The 19,859-nt window shown below is 30.3% G+C and overlaps 1 protein-coding gene across 1 annotated transcript; it reads left to right on the top strand.

Annotated features, from left to right (window-relative positions):
• The first annotated feature begins 2,013 nt into the window (after positions 1-2,013).
• LOC125076858 (mid1-interacting protein 1-B) lies at positions 2,014-4,543 on the top strand. Its single transcript, XM_047688578.1, has 2 exons — positions 2,014-2,226; positions 3,933-4,543. The coding sequence occupies exons 1-2, from the start codon at positions 2,183-2,185 to the stop codon at positions 4,390-4,392; spliced, it is 504 nt and encodes a 167-aa protein (XP_047544534.1). The 5' UTR covers positions 2,014-2,182; the 3' UTR covers positions 4,393-4,543.
• The last annotated feature ends 15,316 nt before the right edge of the window (positions 4,544-19,859 follow it).

Here is a 19,859-nt window from a genome sequence, read left to right as displayed (position 1 = left end):
AGTTTAGAGCACAAATGTATAAATAAATATCATTTCTTTATCTATAAAAAGAAACAATGTTTGTATACTTTAAGATTAAACAAGATGTTTCATAGAGTTTGCCATATTGGTTTAAATTTATTACTGCTTATTTACTGGTCTGTCATTTAGGGTGGTAGTGTATAGTATAGTGTGTATAAGTTTCATAACTTATAACCCTATTTAAATAAACTTAATTACGCTAAATGAATTATTAACATTGGAATAGTACTACTTTATTAGCGCGTTCAATTATAACAAAAAACAGATAATTTTTTTAAATGGTAAGCGCGTCTATTTTAGACGAAACCGTTAGACGATTTTTATGATTTTTAAATAAAATAGGACTCTATACTAACTTGAGTATTTAGTGTAGTAAAATATATGCATTGATCATAATTTCTATTTGAGTTCTTTTAAAATGAAAAGATATCAAACAATTTTTTTTAATTATATGATGTTACCTACTTTTACTAAATTAATCAAAATTGAAAATAAACTTTATTCAAGTAGGTAATCTCTTAAAAGGAATTTTAAACCATAATTTTAAAAAAAGAATCACAATAAGTCTTTTAATCTTAGTATAATTATGTATATCTTATTTATTAATATAGAAGTCATTAAAATGATCCCATAGACAAATACTACTTTTTAACTACCCAGTTAGCAATATTCATTAGAAACATTGATTTATTGGATAAATTAAACTGGCTTTAACTGTTACAACATTATTTAACTGTAAAATCCCAAAAAAAACACTGAAAACATTAATTGACTTGCTTACGTTTTTTTTATCAATCCTTTTAGTTACAAAGTGGCACAGTGATATAAAAATCATAATATTAGTACCCCTTTTAAATTTAGATCCAATTATTATATCCTTCACGGTCTAGAAAAGGGAATAAACTTCACTACTAAGCTGTATGGGGTATTCCATTAACGTATTTTCCAAAGTGCACCTCGTTTTAAATTCCCGTTGTTGGAACAAAGGATTGAATCGTGGATCTTTAATTTTTATAAGCTTAATGTAATCTATCTCGTTCTAAACTCTAACACTAAAAATCATTTATGACAGGGAAAAATGTTTTACACAATAACTTAGTGTTTAAAAAATATATACATTATTAAGTTTAATCATCACCAATTCCGTTGTTTATAATTTAAGTTTACCAATAGCTTCGTCGACATTGATATCGAGTTAAATAATATTTCTTTGATCCTTACAAAAAATACAGATATGTACATACCTACTTACACCTAATAAAGAGGTTTAATAATTAATTATTCAGTTTTAATACAATTTTATTATTAAAAAATATTTTATGTTAAGTATTTTATTGTTAAATGAAAGTACAAACAATAAATACATAATGATTAATAAACTAATTCAAATATTAATTTATACTTGTGCGTGAATACGTATAATCAACACCTATTTAATATTTCCATACAATGGACACAGGAATTTTATTCATGATCTTTCACCTTTATGTTCTGAAAGAAAGCATATAGAATGTTAAACCGGACTTTTTCTTAAAAGTCCTATATTTTATTTGCTTTCAAAAATAAAATTAGAAAAAAAAATAGAAAAATATGAATATTAAAAAAATTCAAATTAATTAACTAGTTGTATTGATTTTAATAATAATGATGTCCATATTATATCCAGAAAATATTTTTAAATAAAAGCGCGCTGTCCGAATTTTGAATTGGCCAATGAAAAAAGACAATGGTTTAAGACAACCAATCGCTAAGCCGGTATGTGGTGTGACTCCGGTGGGACGCGCCTGTGTATCAACATCATTGTTTTGACTATTTTTTTCTCATAATTTAAGCCTTTCGTTAATTTAAACAACAATATATTTATTTTATATAATATATTAACAATATATAGAGTATTCAAATTCAATAAACATTCAACAACATAGTGATAAAATAAATTCTGTGTTCGTTTCCCCCGCATCGTATGATCCAGCCATATAAAAACCCGAGTGCGCTCCCCTCTTCTCGTCAAACGTTGAACAGTATTCTTGTGTGCGGTCGTTCGCGCTCAGTGAAATATTCGCGACGTTTCGTAAGCTGGTATTGCAAACGTCAATTCAAGTGACAAAATCTAGGGCGTGTGTGTTCAGTGATATTTAAAATCATTAAATAATACGTGAAGATGTCTTTCAACACAGATTTATCGACTAAACTGGAGAACAGCAGGTACGGAAAAGAAATTATTATTAAATGGCCGTTGAGCCAACCACCCAAACAATTTTGATCCCAAGCTTTCCCCCATCCTTTTTGATTTGATAAAATGATGCTATAGCAATTGCATACAACATTTTTATAGTAAATGTATGAAAAATGGTGTAAAGTAAAGAAAGGTTAATCGATCGTGATGAAATCTTACATTCCTTTCACATTTGGTTTAAACATAAATTTACACTGAATACATATTTTTGAAGGTTTTTGTAGCTTAACGTTACGGAATAGTTATCGGATATCGTGCGTTTTTTTCAAAAGTTTCGTCAACGAGGTTAACCTGCATTATGGGACCTAGTGGGCGTGCGCAATGTGGCTGAGTCATCTCAAAGTTGAGATGGATTTTTTTTTAATTTGCATTAGAATTTTTATCTTGCATAATCATTAAACGTGGAATAAATTGTATTCTAAACTTTATTGGCATACATTGTTTGAGAACAGGAATACTAACACGAGTAAAAGTAGTTACTTTAAATTTACATTTGAGTGAGTAATTTATGTAACAGAATTTTTAATAATCGATTGATAAACATAGAACAAATTATACTTGACCCAAAAACATACCAATTAGCTTTGGTCCTTGTATGTAAATGTATACTAATTGCAAAAAAAACACCTTCAGTTTTATATGTAAATACAATTATAATATGAATTGTGTATAGACTACTAGTTCTTCCTTTTCTAAACTTAAACCTATAATTCCATTTTAAACATACAATACTTTATTCAAAACTACAATCTTAAGATATTATATGGGCAAACTTAATGCATTTTTATTTGAAAATCACATGTATTAAATCTTTACTGCGAATTACATCAATTTTGAACTAAGTTGTATTAACACTGCAGGGGTTGGATCGAATCCACAACTTAAACATTAAAAGATAACCTAAAATAATTTGAGTCGAAGAAGTCTTACTATGAAGTGCATCTAACATTGCAGTTAGTGAATTATTGTCTATATCTGTTCTTTTTTTATGACTCTAATATAATACAATGTATTGGTATTTTTATAGAGATATAGATAAAATAATATTGATTCCAATCCTAACAAAGCATGTGATGTAACAAAAAATGCAGATGTTTGAGTTGTTCTATTTTGAGGTCACTGTTAAATTATCATTGTCAAGATGAATGGTACTTATTGAGGAAGTTTTATTTGTGTGTTCTTATTGAGTCTTATATTATAGATTTTATGGATATAATTTAAAACTACTGTCTTAAACAATGACATAAACTAATATACAGTGAGCCAATGCAACAATAATCTACACACATTGACATAATTGAATTCCTTCTAGTAACCTACCATAAGCAGTATAAATAATATTTCTATTTGCAAATTGTATTCATAGTTTACTCAACAGCAACCATGGAATTGGACTAACAATATATTCTATTTTATTATAAAAATATTGCATTTAAGCTGTTTACATCCCTAATTAGGTATTTTAATAATAATAGAATCAATAGTTACATACCAAACTCACTCTTCCTGTCATTAATATGCCAACATTCGAAATAAGAAAGTCAGAAGTCACACATATTTACAAAACAACAACTGCTTTATATCATTCACTAGTAGTGCATAATTAATAAGGAATTTCTTATTATTCCTCATATCCTTAGTAAGACATACTAATTTGTTGTTTTTATTGTTACAGAAACACTTTAAGGAAGATAGCTAGAAATGACAATACAGAATTTTCGAAGCAGAGCATATTGAACGACATGGAAAAATTCGTCAAAATGGTCAATACCATGGATGAGACTGTACTGGTTCCCAGTCGGCTTATGAATTTACCACAAGAAGGAGATGATGACCCATTCTGCCTATTCGCTATGCTGAATGACCTTAAGACTGAATTGCTGTGGGCAGGCGAAGTAGATGAGCAGGTGGAACGCGGGAGACGTATATCCGACATGAGCGACACTGAAAGCGATGCATCCAGTGCTGCCGGAGATTCTGGTATCGAAGGTGAAGATGAGAGGGAGTCTGCAGCTCATGCTGCTGCAACTTGCCGACGTCACCTTCGTGGTCTTCGTCGGTGTCTCCGCCAACTTACTTCTGCTGCTGCACATCTCACGAGATCTTATCAGGAAGAAGTTGGTGCACCTGTGTAATTGCTACAATAATCCTGTGATCAAGGCCTGTCCCACACGCTTGTACATATAGAATAAGTGGCCCGCACTGTAAATATAGGTTATAGGGCTGGGCGTGTTGGTGAATCTCTTTTAAGTTATGTGGTTATTTAAATAAAATTAATTTTGATTACACTTTAGTTTCATTTCACATGATATTCAGTAATAGTTTTTGAATACTTACAAATTACTTATTCTTTATTTGGCTTTAAAACGTTTACTTTATTCTATTTAAAATGCTTACTTTGAATCAAATGTTCTGTGTAAGGTTTGACCATAATCGTTTTGAAAAATTATTTAACAATAATTCCTAGTCTGCCTCTTAGTGTACTGATCAGAGATAATATTAACTTGAACTATACAGACTTCCAGCTTTATAATATCAATCAAATATGTTGTCTTTTGAAACATTACATAATTTTTGCCACAAATATATTGATTCAAGACATTATATATTCTAAGAAACCTGTCAGCCGTGAAAAGAACGAATTAATTGATGTCGTGGCAGTAGCCATGCGAAATCCTTCGCAAACTGGTATTACACAGAAGGCTATAATAATTATTTAGCTAAGTGTATATTGTATATAGATAATGTATTGATTTGTATGATTATTAAAAGTAAATCAAATACAAAGATAAAATTTGCTAAGTTAATCAATTAAACCAAAAATGTAACTGTTCTGATACCACCAGACTGTTATGTCTCGGCATAAAGATATGAATATTAATTAGCCCAGTATTTTATGTAACCTGTTAAAAGGGTTACGATTTTATATCCTAAATATTAATATTATTATTTAAATATAATATAATGTTCCAAGATTTTTTGATTAATTTTGTTGTTGAACAGCTGTAATTAGATATTTTTCTCATAAATTTTGTGCCACAGCTTAATACCTAATTAACTTTAAATTAAATACCGAATTATGTTAAATTATAATTATTTAATGAAAAATAAGCGAAGCAAAATTTGTAGTTATTAAATTAACTACTAAATATTGATATGAATATTTGCTTAAAAAGTTTTTAAATAACTACTTATTTTACTTGTATTAATATCACTACATAGTATAAAACAAAGTCGCTTCCCGCTGTCTGTCTGGCCTGTCTGTATGAGATTAGATCTTTAAAACTACGCAACGAATTTTGGTAGGTTTTTTTTTATTAGATAGTGATTAAACATGAAGGTTTATATGTTTAATACATGGATAGTATAATAGAGAAACACTGATAATTTTACAGGTAATAAATCTAATATGATGTAAATAAACACTTTGCGCTTACATTGCAAACACTGGCTAAACCCTACGAGATATATTCAAATAATGTAATACAGTATTGTACACCTTAAAAAAGTCTACAAAAAAATCCGCGATGGTTGGCTATATCTTAGGGATAACCCACATAACCATTTTTTGTCTTTTACTTTTTACGAGAAATAATTGCTTATTTAAGAAGTGATTTTAACTAAGACAGCATTAATCCTTATCCAATTACATTAAAATTATATTAACCAATTAAGTTAATTCTGCATTTAATATATGTTGATCTATATGGCACTCTACTGCATGTCATTTAAATGAATATTTTCATATGGTTTAAAATGCAACCGCTATGGTTTGTATTGTCTAATGACAAAATAGCTATGAACGTTGTAAAGACATTCTGTATTATATTCAGTTGTCAGCATTGCACCCGTGCAAAACCGGGGCGAGTCATTATTATTATTTATAATGAATATAATACGTATAAATATAATAATTCTTATATATTTTTTATAGTTGTACTTACATCATGAAAATTTTATAATCGCATTATTAAGAGATAAGACGACGTGTCTAATCTACTTTGTTTATGACTTTCGTCATAAATTTATCATAGCTTAGTCCGAATCGAAACATATCATTTACAATATAAAATCCAATACGCGCAATATATCGATGCAACAACGAGACCACATTCTAATGATTGAGCTATATTAGTTTGAAAACCTTCGAAAGTCATAATGTCAACGATATTTTTTTATCGTTAAAATTATTTTTTATGTCTAAGTATGGAAGTCATTTGGCAGGTCAGGTCATCTGTAGTAATTTTAAATGGGTATTTAAAAGTATTCAATAGAATTTATCGATTAATGTTATTTACTAATATTAACTTTTACACAAGAAAAGTCTTTGGAGAATTTTGCACAAGCTCGGGCACCAAAACAAAACAACTGATGTATACTCAGGAAAATGGAGAAGTTGAATGAGAAGACCTTACATTCCATTAGAATTCAATAAAATATACTAGAGTAGGCCTACTTGGGATTCCACGTTAAAAAAAACGCGTCAAATAAGTACTTACACTGCCTCATACGCGTAACGTGAAACGAATCGTGTGCTTGCATATTATGGAGATACAACTTTAGTGAATTTTAGAATAGCTTTTTCCCGAGCGTCACTCAATCATGTAATGCACGCGACAATGAGTTAAAAGTATAGTGGCGCGCCTTCGTTAGTGAATCGATCTACATATAGGTATTGTACTTTCAAATTACTCCAGGACTGCCAACTGTAAAATCATTAAGCCAACTGCCAAGTATTGGATTTATAAATGCCATGCTTGGACAATTTCGAAATGTGCCAACAGTATGGAATAACATTAACGTTAAGCGACATGTTTAAGTACCAAACAACAAAGCACGTTACAACCCTGCATACTGTCACCAGACACAAACTTGTTTCCCAATTATCAACGATAAGACGCCATTATAAAGAAAGATGCAGGCAGTGGTTAGTCTTACTTTGACCCGGCTTCAAAATTATTTGTGACAACCTCACACTTAGTTAAACAAAAATATAAATTAATAAAAAGTATTGCATGTATATATATATATTTATATCATTTGTAACTTTTCCATATCTTGTTTACCTGTTGATACTTTTTAAGAGTTACATTATATCGTACGATAAAATCGCAATAAAATTTAAAGTGACACTTCAGATTATCACATTGTTTAAAAAATATTTATATGCATACTTAATTCAGACAAACCAGTAATAGTAAAAAGCATCAAAATAAATTGGTCGGGTTAAGGGCCAACATTACGCTAACTCCTTTTTGGCGATACTTTTGTTAGTTTTTGGCCGCCATACTTCGCTTATTGGATGTTTGATGGATATGCTTAACTAAAAAATCCTTTAGTCGGCTCTTATGACACCTATAATTTGATATTAGGTATTTTTCCAGAATCACGTAGCGAATATTCTCACTTTAAATTATATTGTGTATCTAAAGTCAAGATCCACAATTTGAATAGGAAATTGGTATATTTTTTTACCATTTCAAGATTTGTAGTGATCTCTGAAAATTACCGTAAGCTCTTAACCCCCAAATAGCACAAAAATATACATACATCTCTTGACTTACAGCTTTCGTGGATACTATTAAATCTGATACTCGGGTATTATACAAATATAACTAGGATGCTCTTTTTTAGAGACGAAATGGTCCAGTGGTGAAACACACACACGTGAATCAATATCGATGACGGGGTCCAAACCCGGGCAAGCACCACTTATATTCCATGTGCTTAATTTGTGTATATAACTCATCTTGTAAGGAAATCTGCATGTGTTGGATGTGAATCTACCACATGTGTATATACCAACCCATATTAGAGCAGTGTGATGGAATAAGCTCCACACCTTCTCCTCAACTGGAGCCTCCTTGCTGAGGCCTTAGCCCGGTATGTTGATATATAATAGGCTGATATTTGATATCATTACGATGTGATATTTTGGTTGTCTATGATATTTTCATATTTTCGAATTAGCGGCGGATGAAGGGCAGAAACTTCGCCATGATTCGTGTCTGTGTGTGTGTAAATGCAATAGCCACTATAGGCAATCTCCGAAGCTTAGTTTTGCAGCGTCTGAAGCACGAAAATCTCTAATATAAAACGAGAATCAATTAACAAACATTTTACAAAATAATTTCGAGAATTCAAAAATATAATGAATAGTATACATTGAGTTTTTTCAAATATATTTAATATAATATAATTAATGAATATGACTATTTACTATAAAAACTAAAATATGTCGTTGTCGCCTTTCGAATTTCCTCAAAAATATTTAGAAAAATATATTTTATGTGATTGTCCTTATTATATTTATTTTTCATATATTATCTTTATTTGCATATAATAACGTCAAACGCACGTTCATATTGAAAAAACTACGTCGTAAAATTTGTTTTAATTCAATAATTTTGATGTAATTAATTTAATAATTAAGTACATCAAAATTACGATGAAACAATGTGAGCAATTTACTATTTTTAATAAATTATTATTTATTGAAAAAGATAAATTATAAAATAATTTATGTATTAAAAACTGTATACAATAAAGCAGTTATCAGAAGTCTGTTAGTCAATGAAAGTATTAATTCACAACACATTTCACACATGACAATACTGGCACTGTACCAATATAATTTGCTCGATTTCATCTTACCGGGAAAAACTACTCTTCGTTTAGAAATGGGTCAAGATTACTCATTTAACCTATATCGACATTATTCATCTATATTATTAAATTTCGGTAATATGATATTACTTGAAACTGTTACACTCGGAAATATTCATTCCCAAAGGCAAAGACGTTTCTGTTTACCAACCCTCTTTTTGTTTTTGGTTAAAGAGCCCGCGTGTATTCAATATTTAAAAAGATAAATAAATAAAACAAATACAATATTTTTAAACAAGCAATTTCATATAATTATGTTTCATATAAGTCTAGAAAGACGCGTTCTAGCAACATGCTAAAAAACTACAAGCAAATAGAATGAGTAGATGATAAAAAAGGGGCGCAATTCAATAAACAAAACTTAACCCTTAAATTCAAGATGGCGGATGACGCAACGAGGTGCGAATCCCCAAAACCAAAATGTAGACTGCCAGTGACCTCTCCTAATGATTTCCAAGGAAAAATTGCTGGATATATTTTTTTCTATTAATTCGACTCGTCTAATGTGTATGGTCAAATTAAGACCACTGAGCGTATTAATTGAAATTCGTAAGAAATTCCTTCAATAACTCTTTGATAATAAACTTATCTAGGCTGCAATATTCTTCGTATAGCCTACATAATGAAGGTAATACACCATTAACCTCGTTGAATAAACTGATGTCATAACATTACGACATGAAACCTCATCAAAACAAGTGCGATGCTATTTTTTCCTAGCATCTTTAACGCGTTGATTCACACGTGAGTGCATAAATAGGTTTTACAAATAGGGTTTTTCACAAAATAATTGACATATTCATTAATCATACATATTTTCCTCGCCATTCATAACAATGTGAAATAATGTGCAAGGAAAACCAAAGGGATGAATCTTATTCATACTAGATACCACAATGGCGTATAATCAATGGATTTTAACTAACTTTATACTTATTTTATTTTTTTCAATTGCTTAACAACAAAGTTGTTTAATATTATTTTATCGACGTCAAAACTGAAATAGAATATAATATTATATACGATAGCAACAAACTGATGCAGTCGATAACAACAATAATATTATTGTAATCAAACATTGCATTTGCGATAAAACTGACGCAACATTATCACCGAACGTCCAAAGGTTCTTAAAGGTCATGGCTCGAGGAGGCTCGACGTATTTACAAACCGATGCTGTACATATCAAGTCCATGTACAGTCCTGCTAAATCGCGTTTACGTCAAAGAATACAGAAGGAATGTAAACAATAGTTCAATTGCTTGTACGTGCGTAGGTTGACACATCATAATATTTGGGTTCCCACTTACAAGTATGTTTACACTTCTGCGAATCATCTATTCAACCGAACTTAGTAGGATATTAGTAGTTAATTTAAAATAAAGATAAAATTTTACATTTTATTTTTTATTAGGTAGTGTAATATTTGCTAAAAGGTTTAACTAGAATCATTGTTATTAAGTGCGCTTTAGCATTAGTTACGACAGTACTCATATGCTTTTAAAGGCTTGCCCCTTAGGCGACAACAAACCCTACCCCCCACCATGAATCTACCACTGTCAGTAATAACATTTTAGTTCAATTAAATAATAGTTACTAATTTATATTCCGGATAAATTTATAACAATTTAATGATAGTCATTAAGTAAATAGCTTCAAGTTCAAATAATTTGATAATTAATTAGGTACGAGGGGCATATCGTTCACTCAGATCTTGAGACAAACATAAATAATTTTATTACAATATATGCATAGTGCTACTATTCAGAGATTTCCTTTTAATTTAGTTTGCACGTTTCCGATTACTAACTGTGTAGCGATGCCTCAGAAGGCGATGCAGGCACGTCCTTAGCCTACAAACGTTCTATATTTGCTGACTTTCTAAGCCAGTTATAAATTTATCATAAAACAACCTTTGATATTAATCAAACGTAATAAAACATAACATATGAATACTTTTAAAATTTATTAAGTATAACATAACATACTTGAGGATATGTTCTTAACGCTAAAACATGAAACACATTATACGAATAACTAAAAATGCACTATTTTAATGTATTAATATATGTACAAAGTGAATTAACATAATACAACAATACGTCTATTGTATATAAGTTATCGTCAACTTAAAATCATTTGCCTTTATTTTAGTCATCTATTTTCAAGGATGTTTCAATCTACCGAGTACAATTATTCAATCGCTATTGTCCATTCCGAAGTAGTTTCTTTACGAAAGAGGTTGCGACTCACGAAGTGCACCAATGTCAAGTGTACGAGGATAAAATTAGGCAACTACTATTAGAATTATCGCTTTCAAACGTTTAGGTGGAATGCGTCTTATAAAAATTAGCAACAATTTGTGCGAGCAAAATTTCCGTATACTGGCCTTCGTAAGTTTCTTTGCGCAATGCGTTGCATGCGATACGAGTCCTCGACTGCTTTACGAGTTGAATAGACAGAGTGTACTGTGTCGATTATGTTCAGGTGCGTAGTTTAAAGTACACGCAACGATGCTATGTATCTATAGTTTATTCTAATCGAAGAAATAATAAAGATATAGGTACAAACCTTAGATTTACGTATTTCATGCGATTCGCTTATAGCTCTGATATATTCAAAACTACCAATAGTTCTTGATTAATATGTTTAATTTTCATTTCGTATCAACTTTTAATTTTAATAACAGCTTCGACGTTCAAAACACAATTTTTTTTTAAATCCATAATAAATATCAGAGATTATACAAGCTGTCGACCAATGATATCGTGTCAATTCAATGTCAAATGTTTGTTAATTTGGCTTTTGTCCTCTTGTGGTTCGAATAGACTATACTCATTTTTTAAAACAGGATTATTTCTGACTAAATATATATACATATGTATGTCGTAACGTATAATTCCAACATTAATTTGGAACTTGAGTAGTTATTATTATCTATGAAAAATTTATTTTAAGTAAATTATTAAACGCTAGACGTATAAAGTATACGCCTGATATTATTAGCTAAGTTGTCATTGACGTAAAATTTTCATCTACGCGTCTTCTATTAATAAAGATCAGATGTTTGGCAATCGTACGTATATTTGCCTTTCACATAAGCAACTGGATACTATTGAACAATCTTTTGCTTTATCAAAATCTGAAAGTTCCAACATTCCGGAGAAAGGTGCGAGTCTAAGCTAACGACGCCTCCATCAAACCATCATAGATTTCTTAGAATGAATTTTGCAAGGTGTCGAAGCGAATAAAATTATACTTTGGAATATACATATATAATGATGTCTTAAATCTAAATAAACAAAGATAGCAAAATGATAGCAACAAACAAAAGAAGTTGACAAGCCAGTCATGGAGTCTCGACGTCTACAAATTTATGCAAATTAAAAATGTGTTTTTGTAATTTAAAACAGCGGTATAGATCTATTGACTTGCGAAGGTGCGCCCCTCCACGCTTAATTATCCACATATATTATTATGAGGCCCGTGCTCACAAGATATCTTAGTGTGTGTGAGACGTTTAACATAAGAGTAAAAGCAACAAAAAACGTAAAAATTAGATTATATTTGTTTTATGCACTGCAATGCAATGCATTGGCGGGGCGCGCCTTCTTGAGTGTACAGGTCTTCACCACAGAGTATACATAACTAAGTTGTGTTGCAGGCTTTGGTTGGTGTGACGTAACTGACGTCAGGCCAGGCTTCACGAACATTCCATAGTGTCGGCGGTCGTCAGACATGCGCCGTGCTCGTCTCGTTTAATGCGCAACTTCAATCGAATATAATTGCGTGAATAAAACAAAGCAAATCCATTATTATCTGTATCTAATATATATTGCATATTATCTGTTTTGTAAAAACGCAGATAAAAATATTGTTACAATATTAATAGTGTTAATTGTTATTAACGTGTTAGATGTAAATTATACATATTTCTTTCTGAAGAAAACCGCAGTTATGTGAACTCTTTGTCATATTCATAATGTCAAATTTAATAGTAAAATATGTTTTAAAACAAAATATTTTATATGTATACAAAGTTTCGTATTTATGCTGTTGACCGTTGAAGAGTTCTTTATTATGTAGCCAATCCTGAGATCATAATCAGGTCAAACTTACTATAAAAATTGTCATCTGTACTGAATCAACATGTGAAATTACAACTCCGTAGGATACGAGGAAATGATTACTAATTCAACTTGTAAGATTCATCCAAAACAAAAATACATTGAAAGTTTAATTACCTTGTAAAAAGATAAGTTATTTTCCTTCATAATTAAATTAATATTGAAGACTTAATTCGTACTATTCTTAAAAAATATATCAATAGTAAATTAAAATTCCTAATTTTTTTAGCTACGAACAAGTTTACTCATTCAGATTTTATCTATTTCATATGGGCGAGCGTTCAATGACCGGTAGGTATATTTAGAAACGATACTCAGAATGAGCAAATGAGAGCCCTTACACAATGTTTAGTATAAAATATGTAATTAGATATCTAGGTTACAAGGTTTTTGATAGAGGTTGTAATATTTTATTAGTATTGAGGTAGTTGAAGTTTTATTACATAACGAATACTATCTGAATGCCCACATATACATATGTTACTTTAAAATAATAATAATTGGTTTGACATTAAAATTTGATCTACTACTAAGGTAGGTATTCTGTTCATTAAAATATACATTGACGATGAAGATAATAGTGTTGATGCTGTCATCTAACCATACTCCTGAGTCCTGACTTCGCTTCTTTGTTGCCATGGCTAGCTAAGACAGGTACAGCTTTCGAAGTCCTGAGTCACATCGGGCTGTAATTAGTTAAAAAATAAGCTTAGAAACAATTTATTTATACATAAATTTACTACACAATCTTAAGCCGATCTAGCGCAATGCATCTTAAGTAAAAATCGCAATCAGCAGATTTGAATGTGATTTAATTGATTTTTATAATTAATATTGTACTCGGTGGTAAAGGAAAACATCATGAAGAACACTACACGTGAACCCCACTGTAGAATGATGGGAAAGTTTCAACCCATTTTTGAGGAGAGAATTCTCTACGCATTTTACGTTAATTGCAGTTTTGTGAAATAATTTTTAAATTAGGTGATTTGAGACGATAGGGGTCAATGTTCTAATAATGGCTCGGATATGATGGGCACCCAAAGAGGCCGAGATACAAGTTTGCTCTACTGGATAAAGGACTATTGGTTACAGTTTTATTACCAAGTCACCAATTTATTTCTCTACATTCTTGGTATCAATAAAATTCCAAAAGTACATACATACATGCATATAGTATCACAGGGACATTAAATATGTGTAACACTTTTCGTTACATTTTTCATCATAGTACAATAGTTACAGTAGTTTTATTTGAGAACTACATTAGGAAAACTTGCTTTAAATATTATTCGGAAGATATCTATAATAATACGATGATAAAAATCTTATACTCAATGAGTCAACGAACCGATTACTATCAAATGGACGTCAAACATTTAATTGTTATTGAATACTTGTTATAGCAACAGTCTAAAAATATGAATAAGTATTATCTTTTATTTAAAAAATGCCAGATAAAATTATCAGAATTACCATTAGGTACCGTTTTTGTTTGACGATCAATCGTGCTTGTAAGTTTTATTTTTAGAAATAAAATGATAAATATCATGACAAACATTATATATAAATATTTACATTACGTATAAATTTTTATAACTTAACATCTATTTAATTAATCAATCGTCGTTTTAAATTGTGCCTGCATGAATTGGAAATCTTGCAAGCACCTATATTTACGACTGCTGCGCCACTAATGATGTACAAAACCTTCATAGAAGATTATACGTTTTTTTCTCTAAATGTAAAATATTAAGGATAATTATAAAATGGCATTTTTAAGATAAGATACGCAGGACTGGGTTCATATTTTTTTTTAAATTACATAGAACATAGGATAAGGTTTTAAGAATCCAATCCTATTATAGAATATTTAAAAAAAAAACGATTTATTAAACCATAATAGTTACGATTACTCACTTACTTATTATATCCATGGCAACGATAAGAACGCAAATAAACTGGTTCTATTTAAATGAGACAATATACAAACGTAGATTACAAAAATATACTACCAGTAACATTCCGTGACCAAAATATTCCATAATGTATAAGAATCATACAAATCTTATTAAAAAACAATGGTATTTTGAACAACGTAATAAACATTATTTTAAAATGTATCTGTCTACCTGATTTTTTGCGTTTTAAGACCAAGAAAAACAAGTAGAAGGATTTCAAAATAAAACTTGTCATGGAAAACTAACGGAAATCTTCGGCAATTTGTTGAAATTTATAATTATAATATTTTAAATTAAATAAATTTGATTATGGAAATATAATACCGACGGCAAGTCAATAGTTTGCGTGTGTTACGTAACAATTAATCATATTGATTTAATTTAAGATAAAAATAATAAGTGCAATTATAATTTATAACCAAATAAATTAATTAATGTGGAGTTCACTGTGCTATATTGAATTCACATTAATATTGATAATGTCGGAAATCAGCTTATAAAAATGCGTATAATCGTTGCAATTTGTATTCATAAAGATAAGAAATGATTCTAGAATGTATCAGTAGAAGATTCTAGTCTTGCGGCGTGAGATGCAAAACTGTTGTCGAACAAGCGTAAATAAAATGAAAAATCAATACATCATGTGGCTGTATTTAATACAATTGAGAGGTATTTAATCTGATAAGTATTCTAAATGCAAAATTCTTTGTTCATGTGTTCTCGGCTATATACCATTTAACCGATCGTAAAAATTACACACACACATATATACATATATGTATAAAGTGATATTAATCCTGCTTAAGCCAGTATGTTCTTCGACTAGGATTTAAATAAATAAATTATAAGATTTACACAATAAAAAGTATGGAGTCGCAGTCACAAGCTACTGTTAGCATCATGTACTTATATCAATTATTATTTTTTAAACTTATTGCAAAAAACGGTACAAATACTGTAAGATGAATCTTTCCCTCGCTCCTCCTCTCCCCATTTCTGACAATTTCTTAACAAGGCTATATTTAAATATAGATAATAGACATGTCTATATTTTAAGACAACTCATGAGTTATAAAGAATATGCTAACTTTCTAATATGAATTATACATTCATATAAAACCTTTTTTTAATCTAAAATAAATTTTATTTGCCGAACATTAGATAAAAATGAAAAATTTAAGTTGAGCTCATAACGTAATCTAGCAAACGACGCAGCCTTAGTTACGAGTTGGTTTATGTTATAATAATAAACGCAATGTAAGATGACCGGGCTGAAGTCTTTTCGAGATCGCACATAAAACAATAAACGTATTCACATCTCTAGCCTAAGTTGCTAATCTTTTTTGTTCCTAAGTATCTTCTATATGTGCGGAACTCGTGAATTACGTTTGGCCAAATTAAATCGTGCGTCATTAATTTACAGATCAAAACTATCAATATTTGAGATGAATAAACAAATAGGTATTCAGAGGAATTTTCCACTAGAACAGGAACCTCTAACTACATCTGTTAATAATGTTAATTAGTTCACGTAATTAAGAGTGTATAATGAAGTAATTGTACTATCAGCATCAATCGTTTTTTTTTATGTTGATTTGATAGAAAAGAAAGATAGATAACTTTATCTTATAATTTATCATAATTAATATAAACTTAGGGGGACATTTCTTTTATTGAAATAATAAAACAGATAAGGAAATTGTTTTTCTTTTGTTATCGTTATACACTGTTACTCGGCACTATAAATAATTATCGAATAAAAATCGTCACACCAATTGCTTATAAATATTAAAAGAGTCCTCTGGGTGACGTCAACGGTAAGTTAGAAAACATTAAAACCGAAAAGAATATAACTGCGCGTTCACCGACCCTAATAAATAATATATTAAAAAATAATATTTTCTCAAATCTCGAAGCCAGATGAATATAATTGAGACCTAAATTCAGGTTCATCTCTACGCCGGCAATCCAAAACAGCTAGAAAGAGATCACGTGAATTAATAGCTAGTTAATTTGAGTCTGTATCTGCTAATGCAGGGCAAACTTATTTAGATATAAATATAAGTACATCATATTGCAACGTCATGTTTTCTTTCAATTAAAAAGGCTCGTTAAAGGTATATTCAATTTTGATTTTTATTTATATGTATCTACTAACTATCTATCTCTGATTGGTTTTTTGTTTGTGTTATGTAGTCCGTTTATTGAGGAATATTATAGACTACAAAATTTCTATAAGCCTATGGATTGGAGTAGTAACCGTCAACCAATCTAGCGTGCTGAAGGCTGGTCCAAATTCGGCATATTTCATATGTATGAAAATATATTTAATCCAAATTCAATAAAAAAGGAATAAAGGAATGTTTTAACAAAAATTGACTTTAAATATCCCGAAAGAAATTAATTTATTAATATGTACATATAAGCATTTATGCTATGGTTAGACCTGGTATTTTTCTTTGAATTTAAATGGGACCAAACGAGTAGCAAATACTCCCTAACAAAACAAGAAGTCCCAAATCGTAAAAATGACGTAGTCTCAGAACTACGTCATTTAGGCAAATAGAATGTTTTATACCTAGGTGTAAAAAACAAAAAATAAATACAACGTTATTAATAACCTTTATTTTTCTATTCAGTTAAAAAATAATCTCAAATAATCCGATCAAAATGTATAATTAATTCTGGTAAACAAAAAAGAATTAACGGTGACGTCAAAGATACGCTTTATGATAATAAAAATAAGATTTATGTGTTCCGAAAAGGATATCATCGATTTTTAAAAATACATACATTAAGGCGGTATGAGATATCGAGTACCACTAAAATAAACAAAATATGTACTTATGACGTCAAAGCCATCCTTGTCAAAAATGATATTAAATTATATAATCGAATTTCAGTTATAATCTAAGTAAGCAATGAGAATTATTATTATATGAGTATTAGATTTATTTCAGTTTATTTTCCCAGACTTATTAAGTATATACAATGAATAAAAACGCAGTATCTAAATTTAAATGCAGAGATTATTATCTATTTGGTACTTACTCACATTTGAAGGGGTGGGCACAAAAGTTTAAAGATAATATATAAGACTATAGACTACAATAATGAAATTTATTGTTGTGTTTGAAATAATTTGGTTTAACAAAAAATACTAATAGGATTCATACATGATAATGTACTTTTATACGTACACACATGGCCATACTAGGCCAGATAGGGTTGTAGGAAAAAGCTTAACTCATAATACAAAGAAGATATTTAAATTTAAATATACAGATTTTGATTCGTAGACAAACAGTTTGCGCCTTCTTTTAAATATTATAGAGTTGCACTCTTACACGTGCTTGCAGCAAGCTTGTTTCCACGGCAAGGCAGTTTTTTTTAAGCCCCGCGTTTTTTATTTTTTTTATCTTTCTTCATACTAGTATAGCTTGTACATACAACTAAGTCAGTATATAAACATATGTAGGAATCAATTTCAACATATTTCTTATTATCGTATTGTTTGAAACCTTATAAGTAGATACTGTGTATAATTGAATAATTAATGCATGTGGATTAAAGAACTCAAGATTAGGCTCATTTGGTTTGTTATGTCGAGTCTCGATCAATTTACAAATGCGTGTCTGTTTATTTTTTAAGAATGTAATTTATATTATTCTAAATATATTCGTTTCGCATAACTCGAACTGTAAACACTAGCTCTATTATTTGCTGAGATCCACGTGTCTTATCCATTGGAGCATCGCGATCCTATTTAAATGCCAATATACATAATATCATTTTTGCAGACTTGTCGCGCACTACAGTTAAGAGTACGTGCTTGACAACATGAATATTAGTGTTACATATATCCAACTAGCTACCTGTCCCGGCTTCACGCGAGTACAATAAGGGAATACTACACTGACGGACTCATAAACTGCATCAATGCTCAAGAGGCCATTAAAATAATCATTTTAGCCAACTATTCAAACTTTTTATACAAATTTAAATTAATACCTGTTGGGTTCGTTAACTTCATAACAGCGTAGTATCGTATCCTTAAGTGTATGCTTGTATAATGGTCCTTACCATGCAATTTTTTTTTAACAAAAACGGTAAATTTAGCGTAAATTGCTTTGAGTTGGTTTATTGCAAAATTGGTTTTCACAAGTAAAAAAAGTTGACGCAAAGGATTTTCTTTTCTTTTAATAAGGTATATTGCCTCCATGTACCCTCATTACAGATTCTAATCATTCAATCAGAGATTAGGGTTATTAAACAGTCTTGCAGAATATTATTTAATTTTTGTGATATCGCTGTTCTTAGAGCTACCACTGTTGTGGGCAGAGGATATCTCGCATATACAGCATTTTTTTAAACTGCCCCCAACATGCTAAAAGGGATTAAGAACCGGGCTGCGTGCTAGCAAATTCATAGTACGTATCCCAATACATACGCAATATTATCGAACTTGAGCAGAGCAGCAGCAGAGCAGCGTGGGATTGGGTATTATCTTATATTACAGTAAAATTTAGCCTATTAATCTCATTGAAGGTACCACGTGAGCATCTAAAACCTCTGTTATATAGTGATGTACCGTCAAACCACCTCTTCTACTGTTTTGACGAACCATGTCGATGAAAACACAAGTTTTGTACACCCGATCTTCGCAATGCCACCCCACACCATACACGATCCGCCCTCAAAACGAACTTTGAACATATCTCTCCCCATGTCTACGATCGACTTGTCAGCGACCGTCTGCACCATTTAAAAATGCTCTACACTCATCGGTGAACAATATGAACATTGCTCTTCAGTCCATTTAAGATGTTCACGCGTAAATTTTTAGCG

Source organism: Vanessa atalanta, chromosome 1 (genome assembly GCF_905147765.1).
Source record: "Vanessa atalanta chromosome 1, ilVanAtal1.2, whole genome shotgun sequence".
Classification (NCBI taxonomy): domain Eukaryota; kingdom Metazoa; phylum Arthropoda; class Insecta; order Lepidoptera; family Nymphalidae; genus Vanessa; species Vanessa atalanta.
Note: the sequence above shows the minus strand (reverse complement) of the source record. Positions and strands in the feature narration are given on the sequence as shown.